Source organism: Haliotis rufescens, unplaced genomic scaffold, assembly GCF_023055435.1.
Source record: "Haliotis rufescens isolate VD_foot unplaced genomic scaffold, xgHalRufe1.0.p SCAF_19, whole genome shotgun sequence".
Taxonomy (NCBI): Eukaryota; Metazoa; Mollusca; class Gastropoda; order Lepetellida; family Haliotidae; genus Haliotis; species Haliotis rufescens.
Window position 1 is genome coordinate 16,367,434 of NW_025963879.1, and position 17,010 is coordinate 16,384,443.

Consider the following 17,010-nt stretch of genomic DNA (forward strand, 5'->3'; position numbering starts at 1 on the left):
TGTTTCTCACGGAAACACGCCCCCTAGTGGCGGCATTCTGGGAGATAGCTGAAGCGCGTGAAAATATGAAACAAATGACCGAACCATTCCGTTAGTCGCCTCATGCGACAAGCATAGTCGGCATTTACGGCAAGCATAGGTTGTTGAAGATCTATTCTACCCCGGATCTTCTCGGGTCGAGAGGTAATTAAGAATATGGATGGACACAACCGTAAGACTCGATTATTAACAACATTCACTCAATGTCATTTCCAATTTCGAACACTGATGGTCCCATACACTTTGCAAGATTAAGATTTAAATGATGATATTGTTTTCATTCAAAGCAGGTTAAGCGCAACTCCCTCACTCACGATATATGGAAACGTTTGAAGCATTCCGGCGCATTGAACCATACCACGATTGTTTGTTTTTTGTACGCAAATTTCCTGCTTGAGGACCAACCAAAGAATAATGAAACCTGTTCTTCTCGTGTATCCGCTGTCACAGAATCAGGTCCCCATTAAATGAGGTGAAATGGGGTTTAACGTCGCGTTCAAGATTAATACACGTGTATGTAGGGTGAGGTGAGGTGAAATGGGGTTTAAAGTCGCGTTCAAGATGAATGCACGTGTATATAGGTCGAGGTGATGTGAAATGGGGTTTAAAGTCGCGTTCAAGATGAATGCACGTGTATATGGGGTGAGGTGAGGTGAAATGGGGTTTAACGTCGCGTTCAAGATAAATGCACGTGTATATGGGGTGAGGTGAGGTGAAATGGGGTTTAAAGTCGCGTTCAAGATGAATGCACGTGTATATAGGGTGAGGTGAGGTGAAATGGGGTTTGACGTCGCGTTCAAGATGAATGCACGTGTATATAGGGTGAGGTGAGGTGAAATGGGGTTTAACGTCGCGTTCAAGATGAATGCACGTGTATATGGGGTGAGGTGAGGTGAAATGGGGTTTAACGTCGCGTTCAAGATGAATGCACGTGTATATGGGGTGAGGTGAGGTGAAATGGGGTTTAACGTCGCGTTCAAGATGAATGCACGTGTATATGGGGTGAGGTGAGGTGAAATGGGGTTTGACGTCGCGTTCAAGATGAATGCACGTGTATATGGGGTGAGGTGAGGTGAAATGGGGTTTAACGTCGCGTCCAAGATCATTGGACTTATTTAGGGACGTGCATTCAGGGCCTAATGAATGTTGCATGCTGCCATAAAGCCACTGATATATCATGCTGCAGTATAACATGGAGACCCCACTCCGACACATTATATTGCCTGCGAGCCGATCAGTCCTTGTTTTATCCGCTTAATGCCGAACGCCAGGCAGGGTATCAACAAGTACCATCTTTTAACGTATTTTGGTTTGACCCGACAGGGGATCGAACTAACGACTTTCCACTCTCGGGCAGACGCTCCATCCACTAGACCATAGAGGCGTCTCACTTATTTGAAGATATTGGTACGCTGTAACCTCGTTAACTCCATGTCTTATTGAACCAGACAGTACATGTCGAATTATCCGTAGCTCGAGACATCCAGAGTGCTGATATGAGACAAAAATAATTATGAATATATTTATAAAATCGCTAAATTCCACACACTAGTCTATGCTCAAAGCGCTACACCATCATTTCTCCCGCCATTTGCGCAGTGGGCTCTCCGGTGTCATTTTCAGCTCCCTGAAGAAAAACATATGCAACACCAGCAGCCTATGAGGCGCTAGAAAGTTAACAGACACACTGACATCAAATCCTACTGCGAGGTGAACATATTCATATTTCAATGAAAGTCACTTGCCTAAGTAGACACTAACATGTGTTCCAGTAAGGGGCAGACCGAAACTCTTAGGAGTTATAGCTTGTCCCCAATCACCCATCCACCTACTCTCCGCGACTAACAGTGAACGTTTCAAACGATATCAACATAAATGAGTTGATGACCTGTAGAGCATACGCATGTGTGTTCTGCCATCAGTAAGCATAATCAATAAATAAACATAGCTAATTATGAACTCATGACATTTCCCATATGACAATGAAGGGCACGTTAGTTTGTATGATGCGATATACATTTATGTAATATATAATAATTTATGTGTCATGTGATATATACTGCTAATATGTCATACAGACCTTGAAACAATTATATCCAATACAGCCCGTAATAGTTTACCTTATAGATTGTATGGTGTTTGTTTTTGTTATGGTTTATGACACACTCAGCAATATTCCAGCTACATGACAGCGGGTCTGTAAATAATCGAGTCTGAACCGGACAATCCAGTGAATGACATCGTGAACATCGATCTACGCAATAGATATACGATGGCATGCATCAGCCAAGTCACTGGATCTACCTCCGGTTATAGTGTATCTTTATTGGACAAAACCCGCACCTATTTGGCATCAAATTATGTAATCAAATACGCAAAATAATATTTCAAAACAAGCACAATTTTTTTCGATATTTGGCATGTATTTGTTAATTAGTATGTGATTATTTCTCTTCATCTCGTCTCAGAATTATACAATAAAAGATGAGCTGTAAGCTCATTTGATATAGAATTATCAGTATACGGTTCGAACCAACGGGGCACGTGGCACGGTTTATACTTTTCATACTTTTTTTTACATTTCTTGGAGAAATAAAGTAGACAGTTTTATACCCTGGTGAACCCACTGATTATATAATACAAAACGCGAGGAATAATTCGTAAATCGTTTGTGATTAAGGTGCACCTGGTGAATCGTTAGACATCGCCGTTCTTAAACAATTCCAAGACCAAGACAATTCTTCTATAACTGTGTGCTAGATATTTAACCAAAATAATTATCCCTTTGTTAAAATAATAAATTCAGTTTTAGCTTTTAAAAAAATGAAAAGGGTATTCATTAACCTGTTGTTTAACGCCGCACTCAGCATTATTCCAGCTATATGACGGCGGTCTGTAAATAATAGAGTCTGGACCAGACAATCCAGTGATTAATATCATGGGCATCGACCCACGCAATTGGGATCGATGACATGCTTCAACCAAGTAAGCGAGCCTGACCACCCGATCCCGTTAGTCGCCTCTTACAGCAAGCACAGTCGCCTTTTACGGCAAGCATGGGTTGCTGAAGACCTATTCTACCCCGGATCTTCACGTGTCTTATGTTGATGTAGATTTGGCACATCTTTTACACAATTCTTTCACACACTTAATTTCCTTTTGAATATTCATCAGTATTCAATATGATATCGTACGTATATATCCATAGGCCACAAAGGTATGAACCTTTGATAATCTCCTGTTTGTTTGAACATTGTTTACATAAGACAGCCGTCATTGCTGGAATATTGCTGAGTGCGGCATAAAACAACAAACAAACATGAGCACCAGGCCGCGAGGTTCACTAGGAACCCGTTGCAGAACATGGTTATTTCGGTTCGTGATTACAGTAATAAATGTCTGGAGAGGTGAGAATTTCATATTCTACAATCTGTATCCAGAGTTATATCTTCGGGATATTGGTATGTCCACCCTACACGATCACACTGTCACATGCAAAAACGAAATTGAATATGAAGAAGAAAAGGAATGAAAAAGTTTCTGGAGATGCGGGGTATCGATCCCCGTACCTCTCGCATGCTAAGCGAGCGCTCTACCATCTGAGCTACATCCCCATCTGAGAATAACAGGAAGATTTTAAAAACTGATAGCCCATGTTTCATATTCGGCACGCACGAGACCTGTCGATGTATTTATTTATTGTTGTTTTGTGATGTTGGTACGTTTTGCCATTGTTTTCTTTGTAATTATTTCTCCAAAGTCTGCGTTGTGTTAATCTTGATACGGAAGTGACCTTAAATGTGACCTTCAACTTTGGTCAAGGTCGAGGTCACTGTTTCAGTAAACATGAATGACTCCAAATTCACCCTGTTTTACTTCCCGACTTCGTATTATTCACAGAAGGTATCAACTTTACTACATGTATTATGCAACACAGAATTCGTCTATTCATATAACTAACGGACGTATTGGATAACCAAGACTCGTGATTGTTATTCAAGTGATGCTAGGCACATTATTGTGAATGCACGCATGTGTCTGTCGAACACTCACTGACAGTGCAGATCAAGTTAGCCGCAACAGTCCGTCTTCTTCGGCACTGAGGGACTATATAGCTTGTATCACTGCCTGATAGCTTGAATATTTCATTTTCTGATAACTTGGTAGTTGATTTTCATATATGTGATTCCAGATAGTAGATTTGGACATTAGTGTGTTGAGAACAAGACGACACAAAGGTTAGGGCCTACATGGGCTGCAATGTGCTCTTCTTTCATTGCCTTTTGGCCCGTGAATATCCGGGGTAGAATAGGTCTTCAGCAACCCATGCTTGCCGTGAAAGGCGACTATGCTTGTCATAAGAGGCGACTAACGGGATCGGCTGGTCAGGCTCACTGACTTGGTTGATGCATATCATCCTATGCCAATTGCGTGGACCGATGCTCATGATGTCAATCACTTGATTGTCTGGTCCAGATTCGATTATTTACAGACTGCCATTATATAGCTGGAATATTGCTGAGTGCGGCGTAAAACAACCAACCAACCAGTCATATGAACAGGTTAATGAATACCCTTTTCATTTTATTTTAAAGCTAAAACTGAATATATTATTTTAACAAAATGGATAATCTTTTTTTGTTAAATATCTAGCACACAGTTATAGATGAATTGTCTGGGCCTTGGAATTGTTTATGCTGTTTGATAAACAGAACGGTGATGTCTAACTATTCGCCAGGTGCACGTTAATCACAAACGATTTACGAATTATTCCTCGCGTTTTGTATTATATAATCAATAGGTTCAAATAAACAAACAAATCATTGCCTTTTGGAATAACTTCAAGAACCTTCAATGATATTATTTCAGAAAGAAAAACGCAAAATTAATAGTAGCACAGTGTTAATGTCATCAATACATAGCACAACAAAGGTTGTGGAGCAATACCACTACACCAAGGAAGGGGTCTGAACTGTTCTAATCATTCCTTTACTTCAAATTCATCACCTTTTACCCACATTCATGAGGATAGTGATGCAGTTCATTTCTAGGGTAAAAACATGACAATTACAGACAGTAGAGATCATGGCTGGGATGGGTACTCTGGTTGGGTGGGTCCTGAGTAGGACCCGGTACCCACAGGACAACCAGGACCCTTAGTTAGTCATGTGATTTATTGTTTAATGATAATAACAATAAACCATGGTTACACTACAAGTTGCTAAATGTTCACATTTCCATATGATGCATTCCTTCTGACTTTTGTATGTTTGAATGAAGATAAATCTTCAGTCAACTTCAGTGTATGCATGAAGAAATTGTTTTATGTATCTTTTTATGTAATGTAATTATGTTTTATGTAATTTTTTCTTGCCAGGGCTCCAGTAAAACAATTATCAATCAGACATTTAGTACCCAACTTGAGACCGACAGCAGGTATACGGGAGGGTCAGGTTCCAATCTCATTAAAATCTAATCTTAGTTCTCGCTATCACTAAACAAAGATCTGAAGACATCCCATTAGGGGTCACGTCAGAACGAACTTTCATCCAGCCAATCAGAGCGTCGCTTACCAGATCATGAAAGTGACATTCCGAATGTGAATTCTGATAATGCAACCTCGAAAACTTCAACACAGGGATATTCCGAAAGATAGTTACGGGTTTAGCGACTGAATCCATACAATGTAGACCATCTATTAGCCATTCCTGAATGTTCTTTTGTTCAGGTTTCAAATTTGTAATCGAGAATTTATCAAAATATTGTTTCGAAGCGTAGTGGCCAATTTGAAATTAGTGCCGTAAAGCACAAGAAAGCTGCCTTCTGATTGGCTAATGTCGACTTCTTGTCAGTCCTTCTAACGGTCGGTCATAGTTCGCGCAAGGTCAGTCTGACGTGACCCGTAATGGGATTTCCTGAGATCTTTGTTTAGCGGAAGCGAGAACTAAGATCTGATTTTTATGAGATTGGGTCAGGTACCTGGTTAGTAAATTTGGACTCATCCCAGCCCAAGCAGAGATGTTATTTATTGTCATGACCATTAATCAACCGATCTGTCTTTGTCAGTATGGCATTGTTTGCTGTATGACAATGTTATTCCATGATGAACAGACAGGCTCTACATTTCTTAATTCATTCTGAACATCTCTTGTGGCCTGAGTAGTAGGGCTGGGACGAGTCCAAATTTACTACCCGGGTACCCACCTCCCTTTTACCCAACCCTACCCGGGTACCCACTGTAGGTCTCAGGAGATGTTTCAAAATGTCCGATTGGGAAATTTTTAGCATAGCCCTGGCATGCCATAGTTAGATAGATGTATTAAACAATCTGGTCATTCATACACTGAAGTTGAATTAAGTTATATCTTTATTCAACCATATGAAAAATCAGAAGGAATGGGTGCACAGTCAGAAAAAAATGCAAACATTAGTGACTTGCAGTGTTACCATAGAGTTCTAGATATTTTTTATCATTAAACAATATATCACGGGTCCGGGTAGTCCTGTAGGTCCCCGGGTCGGGTGGATACGGAGTAGGACCCGGGTACCCACAGGACTACCCGGACCCGTGGTTAGTTACCCGTCCCAGCCCTACTGAGTAGTATACCAAGTGTACAAACTGATTGTTGAAAATGGTGCATGCAATCTCATTAAAATCAGATCTAAGTTCTCCCTGCTGCTAAACAAAGATCTGAGGACATCCCATTATGGGTCACATCAGAGTGACTTTTCGCGAACTTTGACCCACCACTGAAATGACTAACAAGAAGTCGACATCAGCCAATTTGAAAGCAGCTTTCTTGAGTTTTACGGCACTCGTTTCACCCTGTTGACTTCCATTTCAGACTATGTTTGAAAAATATGTCAACACTCTCCTTGATTAAAATTTTGAAAACTGAACAAACGAACATTCCGGAAGGTCTAATATAAGGTTGAGATTGTATGGCAGTGGTTCCCACGTACTGAGCAGTGCCTACTCCGTTCAAATGTTTATCCCACGGAAGCGAGAGAGAGACGATAATTTTGACAGAATCAGTCATACGGGCCGTAACTGTCGTTCGGAATACACTGTGTTAACGTTTTCGAGTTTGCATGATTAGAAAACACATTCCGACTGTCACTATCATGATCTGGTAAGCGACACTTTGATAGGTCGGATGAAAGGTCGTTCTGACATGACCCGTAATAGGATGTCCTCAGATCTTTGTTTAGCGATAGCGAGAACTGAGATCTAATTTTAATGAGAATGTGGTGCATGGTGATGAAAATGTCAATCATTGGATTGTCTGGTCCAGCCTCGATTATTTACAGACCGCCATCATATAGCTGGAATATTGCTGAGTGCGGCATTAAACAACAAACAAACAAACAAACAAAACATCATGATTCATAAAATATGTCTGGGAATTCAGAAAACTATTAAAGGTATTATTTTTATCAAGCGCATAGTTAAAACATATCTAGAGTTTATAGATGTTTTAAAAGTAGTTGTTGTTGTGTGTTTGTTGTTTAACGCCGCACTCAGCAATATTCCAGCTATATGACGGCGGTCTGTAAATAATCGAGTCTGGACCAGACAATCCTGTGATTGATATCATGAGCATTGATCCACGCATTTGGGATCGATGACATGCATCAACCAAGTCAGCGAGCCTGACCACCCGATCCCATCAGCGGCCTCGTACGACAAGCATAGTCACCTTTTACGGCAAGAATGGGTTGCTGAAGACCTATTCTACCCCGGAATCTTCACGGGTCTGTTTTAAAAGTATTCTTGTTGGCATGATTACATTCCACATTATGAATGCCCTGTGGCACTCTTAAGTAAACAAACATTTCTATCACTGGAACAACAAAATATCTTTATGAAAGTAAGAATGGGTGTGTCTGCTGCAGGTGCTGATCGCGCTGAAAGAGAAGAATGTCCGCTTCCAGCTGCGCATGGTCAACATCCTCAACCTGGAGCAGACCCAGGCCTGGTACATGAGGATGAACGCCAGCGGCACCGTGCCGGTACTCAAGGATGGGGACAAGATAGTGAAGGAATCTGAAGACATCATCAACTATGTGGACCGGGCAATTCCTGGCGGTAAACAGAAAATAGTTTTTGAGATTTGGTGGGGGAAAAAGAAAAAGAAAATCAAATTGAAGAAAATATTTAAGATAAACACATTTTAATTTTGTTCTCAGAAACCACAAGGAATCTCGTTCAGGAATGTGGAACATCGATATGCCATTTAGCAGCACAATGGGATTCAGGTTTATTCATGCCAGTATGATGAACAAATATCTTTAAATATGGTAAAAATCTTAAAAGAATCTGCTTCTCCTGAACCCCTAGACACAGAGAACTGAAACTTTAAGATGTGTGGAACTATAATGTGACTGATTTTTTCATGGCATGAACTTGAAAAACTAATAGTTTTTTTTTTTTTAATTAACAAAATATCCTGTTGCTGAAAATGTTTGCATCATCTTCTCAGGAAGAAAATGGTTCAGTGAGCTGCTATTAATGAGGACATGTAGCTCTTTACATGTTCTACACACTTAATAATAAAATTCAGATAAAGCATGAATGAAATTACTGAAGAATCACAGTGATCAAACTGTAAATTTGAGTAGATGAAAATGATAAGCATTAAGTCTCATCCTCTTTATATAAGTCCTGTGGAAAACAAGTCACCCCAGCCAAGCCATCAGGATAATTATATTAACATGAACAGTGAAATTGTTCTTCCCATCTGGGGATTTTTTCCTGACTCTTTTTACACACTTGTGGCCAAGTATCAGCCTCTGAACAGGTCTAGATATTTCCATATAATGTTCACATTTTTAAACTTATCCTATCTCACACCATTTACATGTATTTCTTCTTTCAATCCTATGTGGAAGCATGCTTGAACAAAGTTTCCAGCTTCTAAAACAATTCACCCAAACACACCAAGCATCACCATGGTAACTATCCAAACAAATAGTTTTGGCCATACAGGATATTGAGAACAGATGACCTTCACCTTGAAAATCTACTGTTCCATGTGTGCCATATGGAACCTGGGTCAATGCCAATGATGTGTGCCAATTTTGAACAATTAATTACCATATGGTGATTATTTATAGGATATATAAAATATACATCTAAAACCACTTTTTGCGTTTCTTTTAAAGGAATGAATAATAGTTTATGAAAGGCCACATATAGTTTTGTGAAATTCACGACGTAATTTGTCTCTCTTTTATATTTTTATGCGCAGATGTTCGTCTGGTTCCTGGTACAGAATCAGAGATGGGACGACAGGTGGAGAAATTTCGCAAACTGATGGATAAAATTCCCATAGACAAAATAACATATGGCATTTTCTTCAACAATGAGCTGTCAGCTCCAGGCGGCCACATTCCTCCCCCATTTAGGCAGTCAAGAAAAGGTAGGAGTCCTGTGTTCAAGTTTAACACATTGATTATGCTTGTGTTTGTGTACCTGGTCGGGGCTCCAAATATGTTTTTTTACCCTTTGAGTATTTACTCACACGTTATCATTCACACTGGGTATTGATAGTTTGTCTTGGGTACTCCCTTGGGGCCAGTCTAGTGGTAAGTTTTACACTAAAAAGTAGAATTTTTTGTAAAATAATACAGCTGAAAGTGCTGTATCAGGTGACTTCTTATTTGTATGTGTTCGTGTGCTGTCCCATTCCTCCCGAGGCAAGTGAGTTAACTGACTATAAACATCCAGTTTCCACCCTTGCCGGACTAGGCTGCAATTATGGAGTTATATTTTGGCTGGACTAAAGAGCCTGTGCATAGACCAATCAAAAGCATGTGGCGTAATCAACATCTGGTCCGTAATATTGCTGTGCAGAGTTCGTTCGATTGCAGGATTTGCAAAACATTTGTACTATCAATTTAGAGTCAACAGATATTTTGCAAATCTTATCATATTTTTAATCAGGGTGCTCATGCAATTTGATACAATTCTCGAAGTAAGACCCGTTTTGTTACAATATAGATCTTGATTATCAATCCTATCATCTTCACTGGGCGCTGCCAATGCAAATGCAAGTGATCATGAAAGTGACAGTCGGAATGTGATTTCTCATCATGCAGCCTCGAAAACTTTAAAACGGGGTATTCTGAACGATAGTTACGGGCTTAACGACTGAATCTATACAATCTAGACCATATATTAGCCATTCGAGAATGTTCTTTTGTTCAGGTTTCAAATTTTTAAGCGAGAATTTGTCAAAATATGTTTCGAAGCGTAGTCGCCAATTTGAAATTAGTGCCATAAAGCATGAGAAAGCTGCCTTCTGATTGGCTAATGTCGGCTTCTTGTCAGTAATTCCATTGGTCGGTCAGAGTTAGCGATAGGTCGGTCTGACGTGATCCATAATGGGATGACCTCAAGAACTAAGACGCAGCAGCAAGAACTAAGATCTGATTTTGATGAGATTCTTACAAGCCACAGAGCATCTTCCTAAACATACAATAATGATCATGATAATGATTTATCTTTTGCGAACAATGAAATAGTTCGTGTTTTTAAAATGTTTGTTGAAAATTGTAGATCTGGAAGCCAAGATTCTGAAAGGGGCTGTAGACACAGCCAAGCTAGCGGAGCGCCACCTAGATCTGCGAGATGCTTACCTGACTAAGAGCCAGCTGATGTCCGACAGGCTCAACTTCCTGATGGACAAGTCCCGTGTGGAGGAAGTCCTGGATGACTTGGAGAAGACCTGTGATGTGTTGGAGGAACAGCTGAAGAAGATGAAGATCGGTGAGTCATGACATGGTCTTGGTGTGATCACTTGCTGGTCAATAGGCTGGAGTCAGTGAAACTGAGTTACAGCCCAGTCGTTTACATCTTCCCGAGGCAAGGGAGTTAACTGACTATAAAAGTCCAGTTTCCACTATGCCGGAATTATGGAGTTATATTTTGTCTGGACTAACGAGTTTATGCATAGTCCAGTCAAAATCGCGTAATGAAATCGACATCCGGTTAGTAAACTGCTGTGCAGACTTCGGTCAACTGCAGGATTTGCAAAGCATGTCAACCGTCAACTTAGTGCCAACAGATTTACCAAATCTTTTCATGTTTTAAATCTAGGTGCTCATACGATTTGAAGCACTTCACGAAGTAGGACCCGTTTTACTACAATATAGATTATGATTATCAATTACATCTTTTTCACTGGGCGCCGCCATTTTGTTTGAAGCACATGTAAGTGATATCAGAGGTGGAATCTGATTGTTCAACAGGAGGGACATAGAAGGGACATAACTCGTAATAGCCACTGGTGGCGCTACGATCAACCCAGAAATACCAGCCTAGTTCGGCAAGGGTGGAAACTTTTCCTTTTGCAGTCAGTTAACTCCCTTGCCTTAGGAAGATGAATCTTTAAGCCATTACAAGACTTGTTTACTGGTATTTTAACTAATAAAGAAAGTGAATATGAGTTCTCGAATCATTACGATGGCTTTGTAATGCGCAGTTCTGCCAATCTGGACGGAATTGTTCCTTGTGAAATTTCAAGATCAACAAGTCATGGTACAGTCATGGTAGTCTCCCTTTGTTAATGTTTTCATGGTGGGATTTCTAGACTCATTTTAGTTATGGTATATATACAGGGTTAGATCTTAACACTAGCCAGCTGGCCCAGGGCTTGTACAAATTCATGCAGGCCAGTAAAATTTTCCAAATTTCCCCATTGTTTTAACATTAGGAGGGCATTTGATCATTACCAGGGCTAGTAAAGGTTTGGAGTTTAGTTCAAACCCTAATATACAGTTTTGTTATTTATGCTCATGCTGGACTGTAGATAAGAAATGTTGGTACAGTACAGACGATCATTTACTGCAGAACAATCTGATGAGACATGGCTGTGTGGGCCCAACTATACTGCTGCCGACCTCACCCTGACCTGTCTCCTGGGCAGACTCATCTTTGTGGGGCTGGGTGACCGATACTTCCCTAAGGAAAAACGGCCCAACCTGTGGGCTTACTGGTGCCGGACACAACAACGATCTAGCACGCGGGAAGTGGTCCTGGGGGCTGGGAAGTTCTTGGCCAAATATATCATCCAGGAGAAAGCTAAGTGCGTCCTGCCGGTCATTGGTGGTCTTGCCACAGTGGGGCTGGCCGCTGGTCTAGCTGCCTTCCTCATACATAAATACAAGTAACGGACACTGAGGAGATATGAGCCATATACTATAAGGTGTTGCATAATAAGGTTTTATTACTGAAGACACTGAACCTACACACACAATGACTTTGAAGTGCACTTGTTGTAGCATTATTTTAATAACAGCCTAAACTACGAGTTTTTGTTATTTGGTATATGAGAACTATTTATTTTTCAATATTCAATATGTATTATCCCATTCCTATGAAATATGTTTGTGATACTTAAAGCCAAATTATGATTCCTTGGTCCAGTATCATGTTCTACTTGACACGCCACTTATTTTACAGTTTTATTTTGGTAAATCTGTCGTGTTTTGAAATTTTCCCAATCTCATTCAAATCACATCAAAGTTCTCGCTGCTGCTAAACAAAGATCTGAGGACATACCATTATGGGTCACGTCAGAATGACCTTTCACGAACTTTGGCCAACAACTGAAACGACTCACAAGAAGTCGACATCAGCCATTTAGAAAGCAGCTTTTTCAAGCTTTACAGCACTCGTTTCAACCTGGCGACTTCCATTTCAGACTATGCTTGAAAGATATGTTGACACAGTTCTCGATTAAAATTTTGAAAACTGAACAAATGATCATTCCGGAATGTCTAATGTATGGTTCAGATTGTAAGGCAAAGCTTCCCGAGTACTGTGCAACGCCTTCTCCATTTAAATGTTTATCCCACGGAAGCGATAGATAGACGATCATTTTTACGGAATCAGTTGTACAGGCAGTAACTGTCGTTCGGAATACCCCGTGTCAACATTTTCGAGGTTGCATGATTAGAAAACACATTCCGACTGTCACTTTCTTGATCTGGTAGGCCACGCTTTGATTGGTCAGATGAAAGGTTGTTCTGACGTGATCCGTAATGGGATGTTCTCAGATCTTTGTTAAGCGATAGCGAGAACTAAGATCTGATTTAAATGAGTTTGAAATTTTCAAGCATTTTTGTTTTCAATGTTTTTGATCTCTCTATACATGCCTTGCTATCAGGTTATTGTCATAATTTGAAGAAAAGATTTGAAATATTGCTTTGTGTACCCAAAAGGTGTTGGTGAATCTCATTAATGTTATTGTATTGTTAGAGTTTTCAAGCATCCATGACCATGTTTTGTATCAAATGTTCACAGACATTGCAGGGACTTTGTATTGATGTAAGTCCTACATTTGTTTTTTGTTGTTTTTTACTTTCATGCAAAATGGTTTGTTGTTTGGGGTGAATACCTTGGGTTTTTTTTTAAAATCCCATGTCCAGTGTTGTTTTGACATTGGTGTTTGTAATGTGTACAGCCAAAGTGATGTATTTGATATCCACAACTGATGCAAGTGTTAAATAGTTGATATATGATACTGTCGTGCAGTTGGTTAAACAATAAGTCTGGAAATTTTATGTTTGAAAAAGGAAACTGTTAGAACAAAACTTGAAAAAAAGGGCATTGGCATGAGAAATACTGTTATGTTCCAACTCTAGAGGGCCCAGTCGTCTAAGGCGCCGCGATTCGCTGTGCAGAGTTGCATCAGTGGACACGCCAGAAACCTATGATTGTGGGTTCGAATCCCGGTTCGCCCCGAATATGTTTCTAGGTTTGTCAGCACCATACCCGTGCTCGTGAGTTTCACCGAAGTGGTAAACGGCTGAGACCTAAATCACTTGAGGCTTTCCTCCCACATTAAGCTGACACGCTGTGATATAACTGGAAAACTGTTGTAAACCCAACTCACTCACTCACTCCAATTCGAGATTTGTAATGGAATTTATTTATGCCTATTATTTACATATAAGTTGCCAACTCGTGCTATTGGGACCAACTGTCAACAAAGTACATTGGAAATTATTTCATTCAAAATATGTTATTTGTAAATGTAAAATCCTGCAATGTAATGAAAATAATGATCATTTGTATTAATATCGTACTATAGACTGACATCCGAATTGAGGGGGATGTGGTATGATATATGGTGTGATGTACTGTGTGAGCCTATGTACCGCGAGCCAAGCATCATTCACATCATACCATATGCCCTGAGGGATCGGGTGACAATGAAAGTATCCTACCTAAATTCATTCACACAAGTTCTTGAACATATGTTCAGTTCAGAGTCAGCAAAACACATATCAGATAGCACAAATGAACTGAGTTACTTCCCTTTATCCAATGCATTCAGATAACCATGGGTTCAATTCAGAAACTCAGCAATACTTAGATAAGAAAGTTTCCTAAAATGTGTTCCAATTGATTGCTCAGTGGGCTACATGGAAAATAATTGCCCTTTCCGTAACCAGTCAGAAACTAGTATTTCAATGTAAGGTAAGATAACTCATCTTATCATACCTCCATGGCAGAATGATGAGATCTGATTGGTCCATGTGATCTTGATACTGTGTATCCCGCCTTGGAGGGGAATAAATGTCTCAGCGGGAGAATAAATCTCTTATACCCCGACACAAGCAATACAGACTGCATGTGGAATACTCGGAGACAGAATAAATCCCTTAAAACCCGCTTTATAGCAAAAAGCCACACACTTTTTCCAAGTCACTGGAAGTCTTGTGACATGACACAAGTTAACCTCAGTTGAACAGCTGTTTTCTATCAATTTTGAATTTGTTTGAATTATTTCGCAATATCATATTAAAACATCTCGGTAAGATAAATTCGTTGTCGCAGGATCACAAGGGGTACATGGGTTTTTTATGCGTCCCACGATAGGTTTTATATCATAAAACACTGGGTATAAAACCTAACGTGGGACACATAAAACACCATGTACCCCTCGTGATCCTGCTACATTTAATATTATAAACAGTATATACATCAAATAAATGAAAGCCTGATATACAATACACCCCTGTTTTTTTATACAAGTTGTTATACAGTGTACTGGTTGTTTATATATTCATGTATGGCAATGTGTTATATTTGTATATGTTACAGTATTCCAGTAACCTAGTCATTGTTCATTCATAAGCTATAGTGAAGTATATCACTATCACTTTTATGATCAGAAAAACTGAAAAATTGTCATTTTTGATAATATTCTACTTTCCACAAACCTACACCTGGGATTTGACTGGGGAATTTGTAACTGCTAGAAATGTAATGATACGTTGCAGCTAATCAGGTATTTATATAGTGGTTGAATCAGAGCTGTTTGAAAGTCTCCTGTTACAAACTGACTCCATCAGTATGACGATGATGTCCAAGTGGGGATGCAATCTCATGACGGGTCACGTCAGACCAAACTTTCGCAATCTTTGACTGACCAATGGAATGACTAACAAGAAGTCGACAATAGCCAATCAGAAGGCAGCTTAATCAAGCTTGATGGCACGAGTTTCAAACTGGCGAGGTTGCACGATCAAAATCACATTCCAACTGTCACTTTCATGATCTCATAGCGATGCTCTGATGAAAGATGAAAGGTCGTTCTGACATGACCTGCAATTGGATGTCCTCAGATCATTTTTTAGCGGTAGCTATTGTAAGCCTATGTTAAAGAATAGGAGTTACGATCATCTTATCGCTAAGACCGCTTTGTGCATGTGGGCCCTGATTTTAATGAGATTGCAGGTGGGGATGCTGGGTTAGATTGGGTTCACCTATGTCGGTTGTAGGAGGCGACTTAAAGGATCAGGTGGTAAGGATTGGTTACCTTGTTGATTGCATGTGTTATCATATCTTGTCATCGTGGATCGAAGCTAATTATATCAATCACTGGATTGTCTGGTTCAGGATAATGGATTATTTAGATGCTGTCATTCATAGCTGAAATATTGCTGACTGAGGCATAAAACAAGAAACAAAATCTGAGGATGAGCAAGACCCAGTATCAAGTTGCTGTCAAGTGTTCACAGGTATTGTCTGGGACATATTCCATTAGTCATGGCTGCAGTTATGTCTCTGTTATATTGTATCTGTATTATTCCCCCCTCACTCACTCTAATGATGCCACGGTTGTTTATAAAAAAAAAAAATTTGCTGTCGTTGTTTATGTCAGGTCTGCTTAAGAAATAACTTTAGCCACTAGTCCGAAGACCGAGTCTAGGGAAATTCTGTCCTGTCTAGTAAGCTCAACTTATAAAAATCCATATGATAACTCTAAATTCTACTGAAATTATGCTAAGAGCTGTGTTAAGGCAAGTAGTGTCAAAAGGTTTTGGCACAGATTGTACCATATGAAATCGTCTTTGTTTATCATTCTGACAGGAACCTAACGACAATTACATCTCCACCTCTACATCTTTTCCTCATCATCTTCCCTGACTATTTACATGGATGTCAACCTCTTTATCATAAGGAACACAACGCTTCAGAGTATATGCTTACTCCTTTATCAGGTGAATAAAGTTTACCTGATGAAGGAGTTAATATATACTCCGAAAACTTGTGTTCCTCATAATAAAAAGGTTAGCATCCATAAATTCTCTTCCTTATGTGTATCACTTCTAAATGCCTTTCAAAGACTTATTTAACTTGTGTTGACTTTTAAAAGCTGCACTCTGAAGTATTCAGTAATCACCATGACAGCTAGTAAAGTATTGTGTCTGGATGAGACAAACCTGTGATTGATGTTAGTATCAACATCCCACTCCATCAGGGCATGATGTCATGCAAGTCACTGAGTCAGACCACACCCGATCCAATATAGTATTATAACAAGCTATACGGTACAGGGGACCTATTCTAACCCATTCATCACCACTCGCCCCTTTCCGTGACCTGCAAGAAGACTTGCCCCCTATCGATAAATGTTATGTGCAATAATACGACAAACCAATCAGAATGCCCGA

The 17,010-nt window shown here is 39.8% G+C and overlaps 1 protein-coding gene and 1 non-coding gene across 2 annotated transcripts; one reads left to right on the plus strand and one right to left on the minus strand.

Annotated features, from left to right (window-relative positions):
• Positions 1–3,580: 3,580 nt before the first annotated feature.
• Positions 3,581–3,653, minus strand: Trnaa-agc. Its single transcript has one exon. It is a non-coding gene; the product is annotated as a tRNA-Ala (tRNA).
• A 214-nt stretch (positions 3,654–3,867) lies between these two features.
• LOC124137591 (ganglioside-induced differentiation-associated protein 1-like) lies at positions 3,868–13,824 on the plus strand. The gene is made up of 5 exons (XM_046503959.2): positions 3,868–3,942; positions 7,936–8,128; positions 9,291–9,461; positions 10,601–10,810; positions 11,894–13,824. The coding sequence occupies exons 1-5, from the start codon at positions 3,886–3,888 to the stop codon at positions 12,211–12,213; spliced, it is 951 nt and encodes a 316-aa protein (XP_046359915.1). The 5' UTR covers positions 3,868–3,885; the 3' UTR covers positions 12,214–13,824.
• The last annotated feature ends 3,186 nt before the right edge of the window (positions 13,825–17,010 follow it).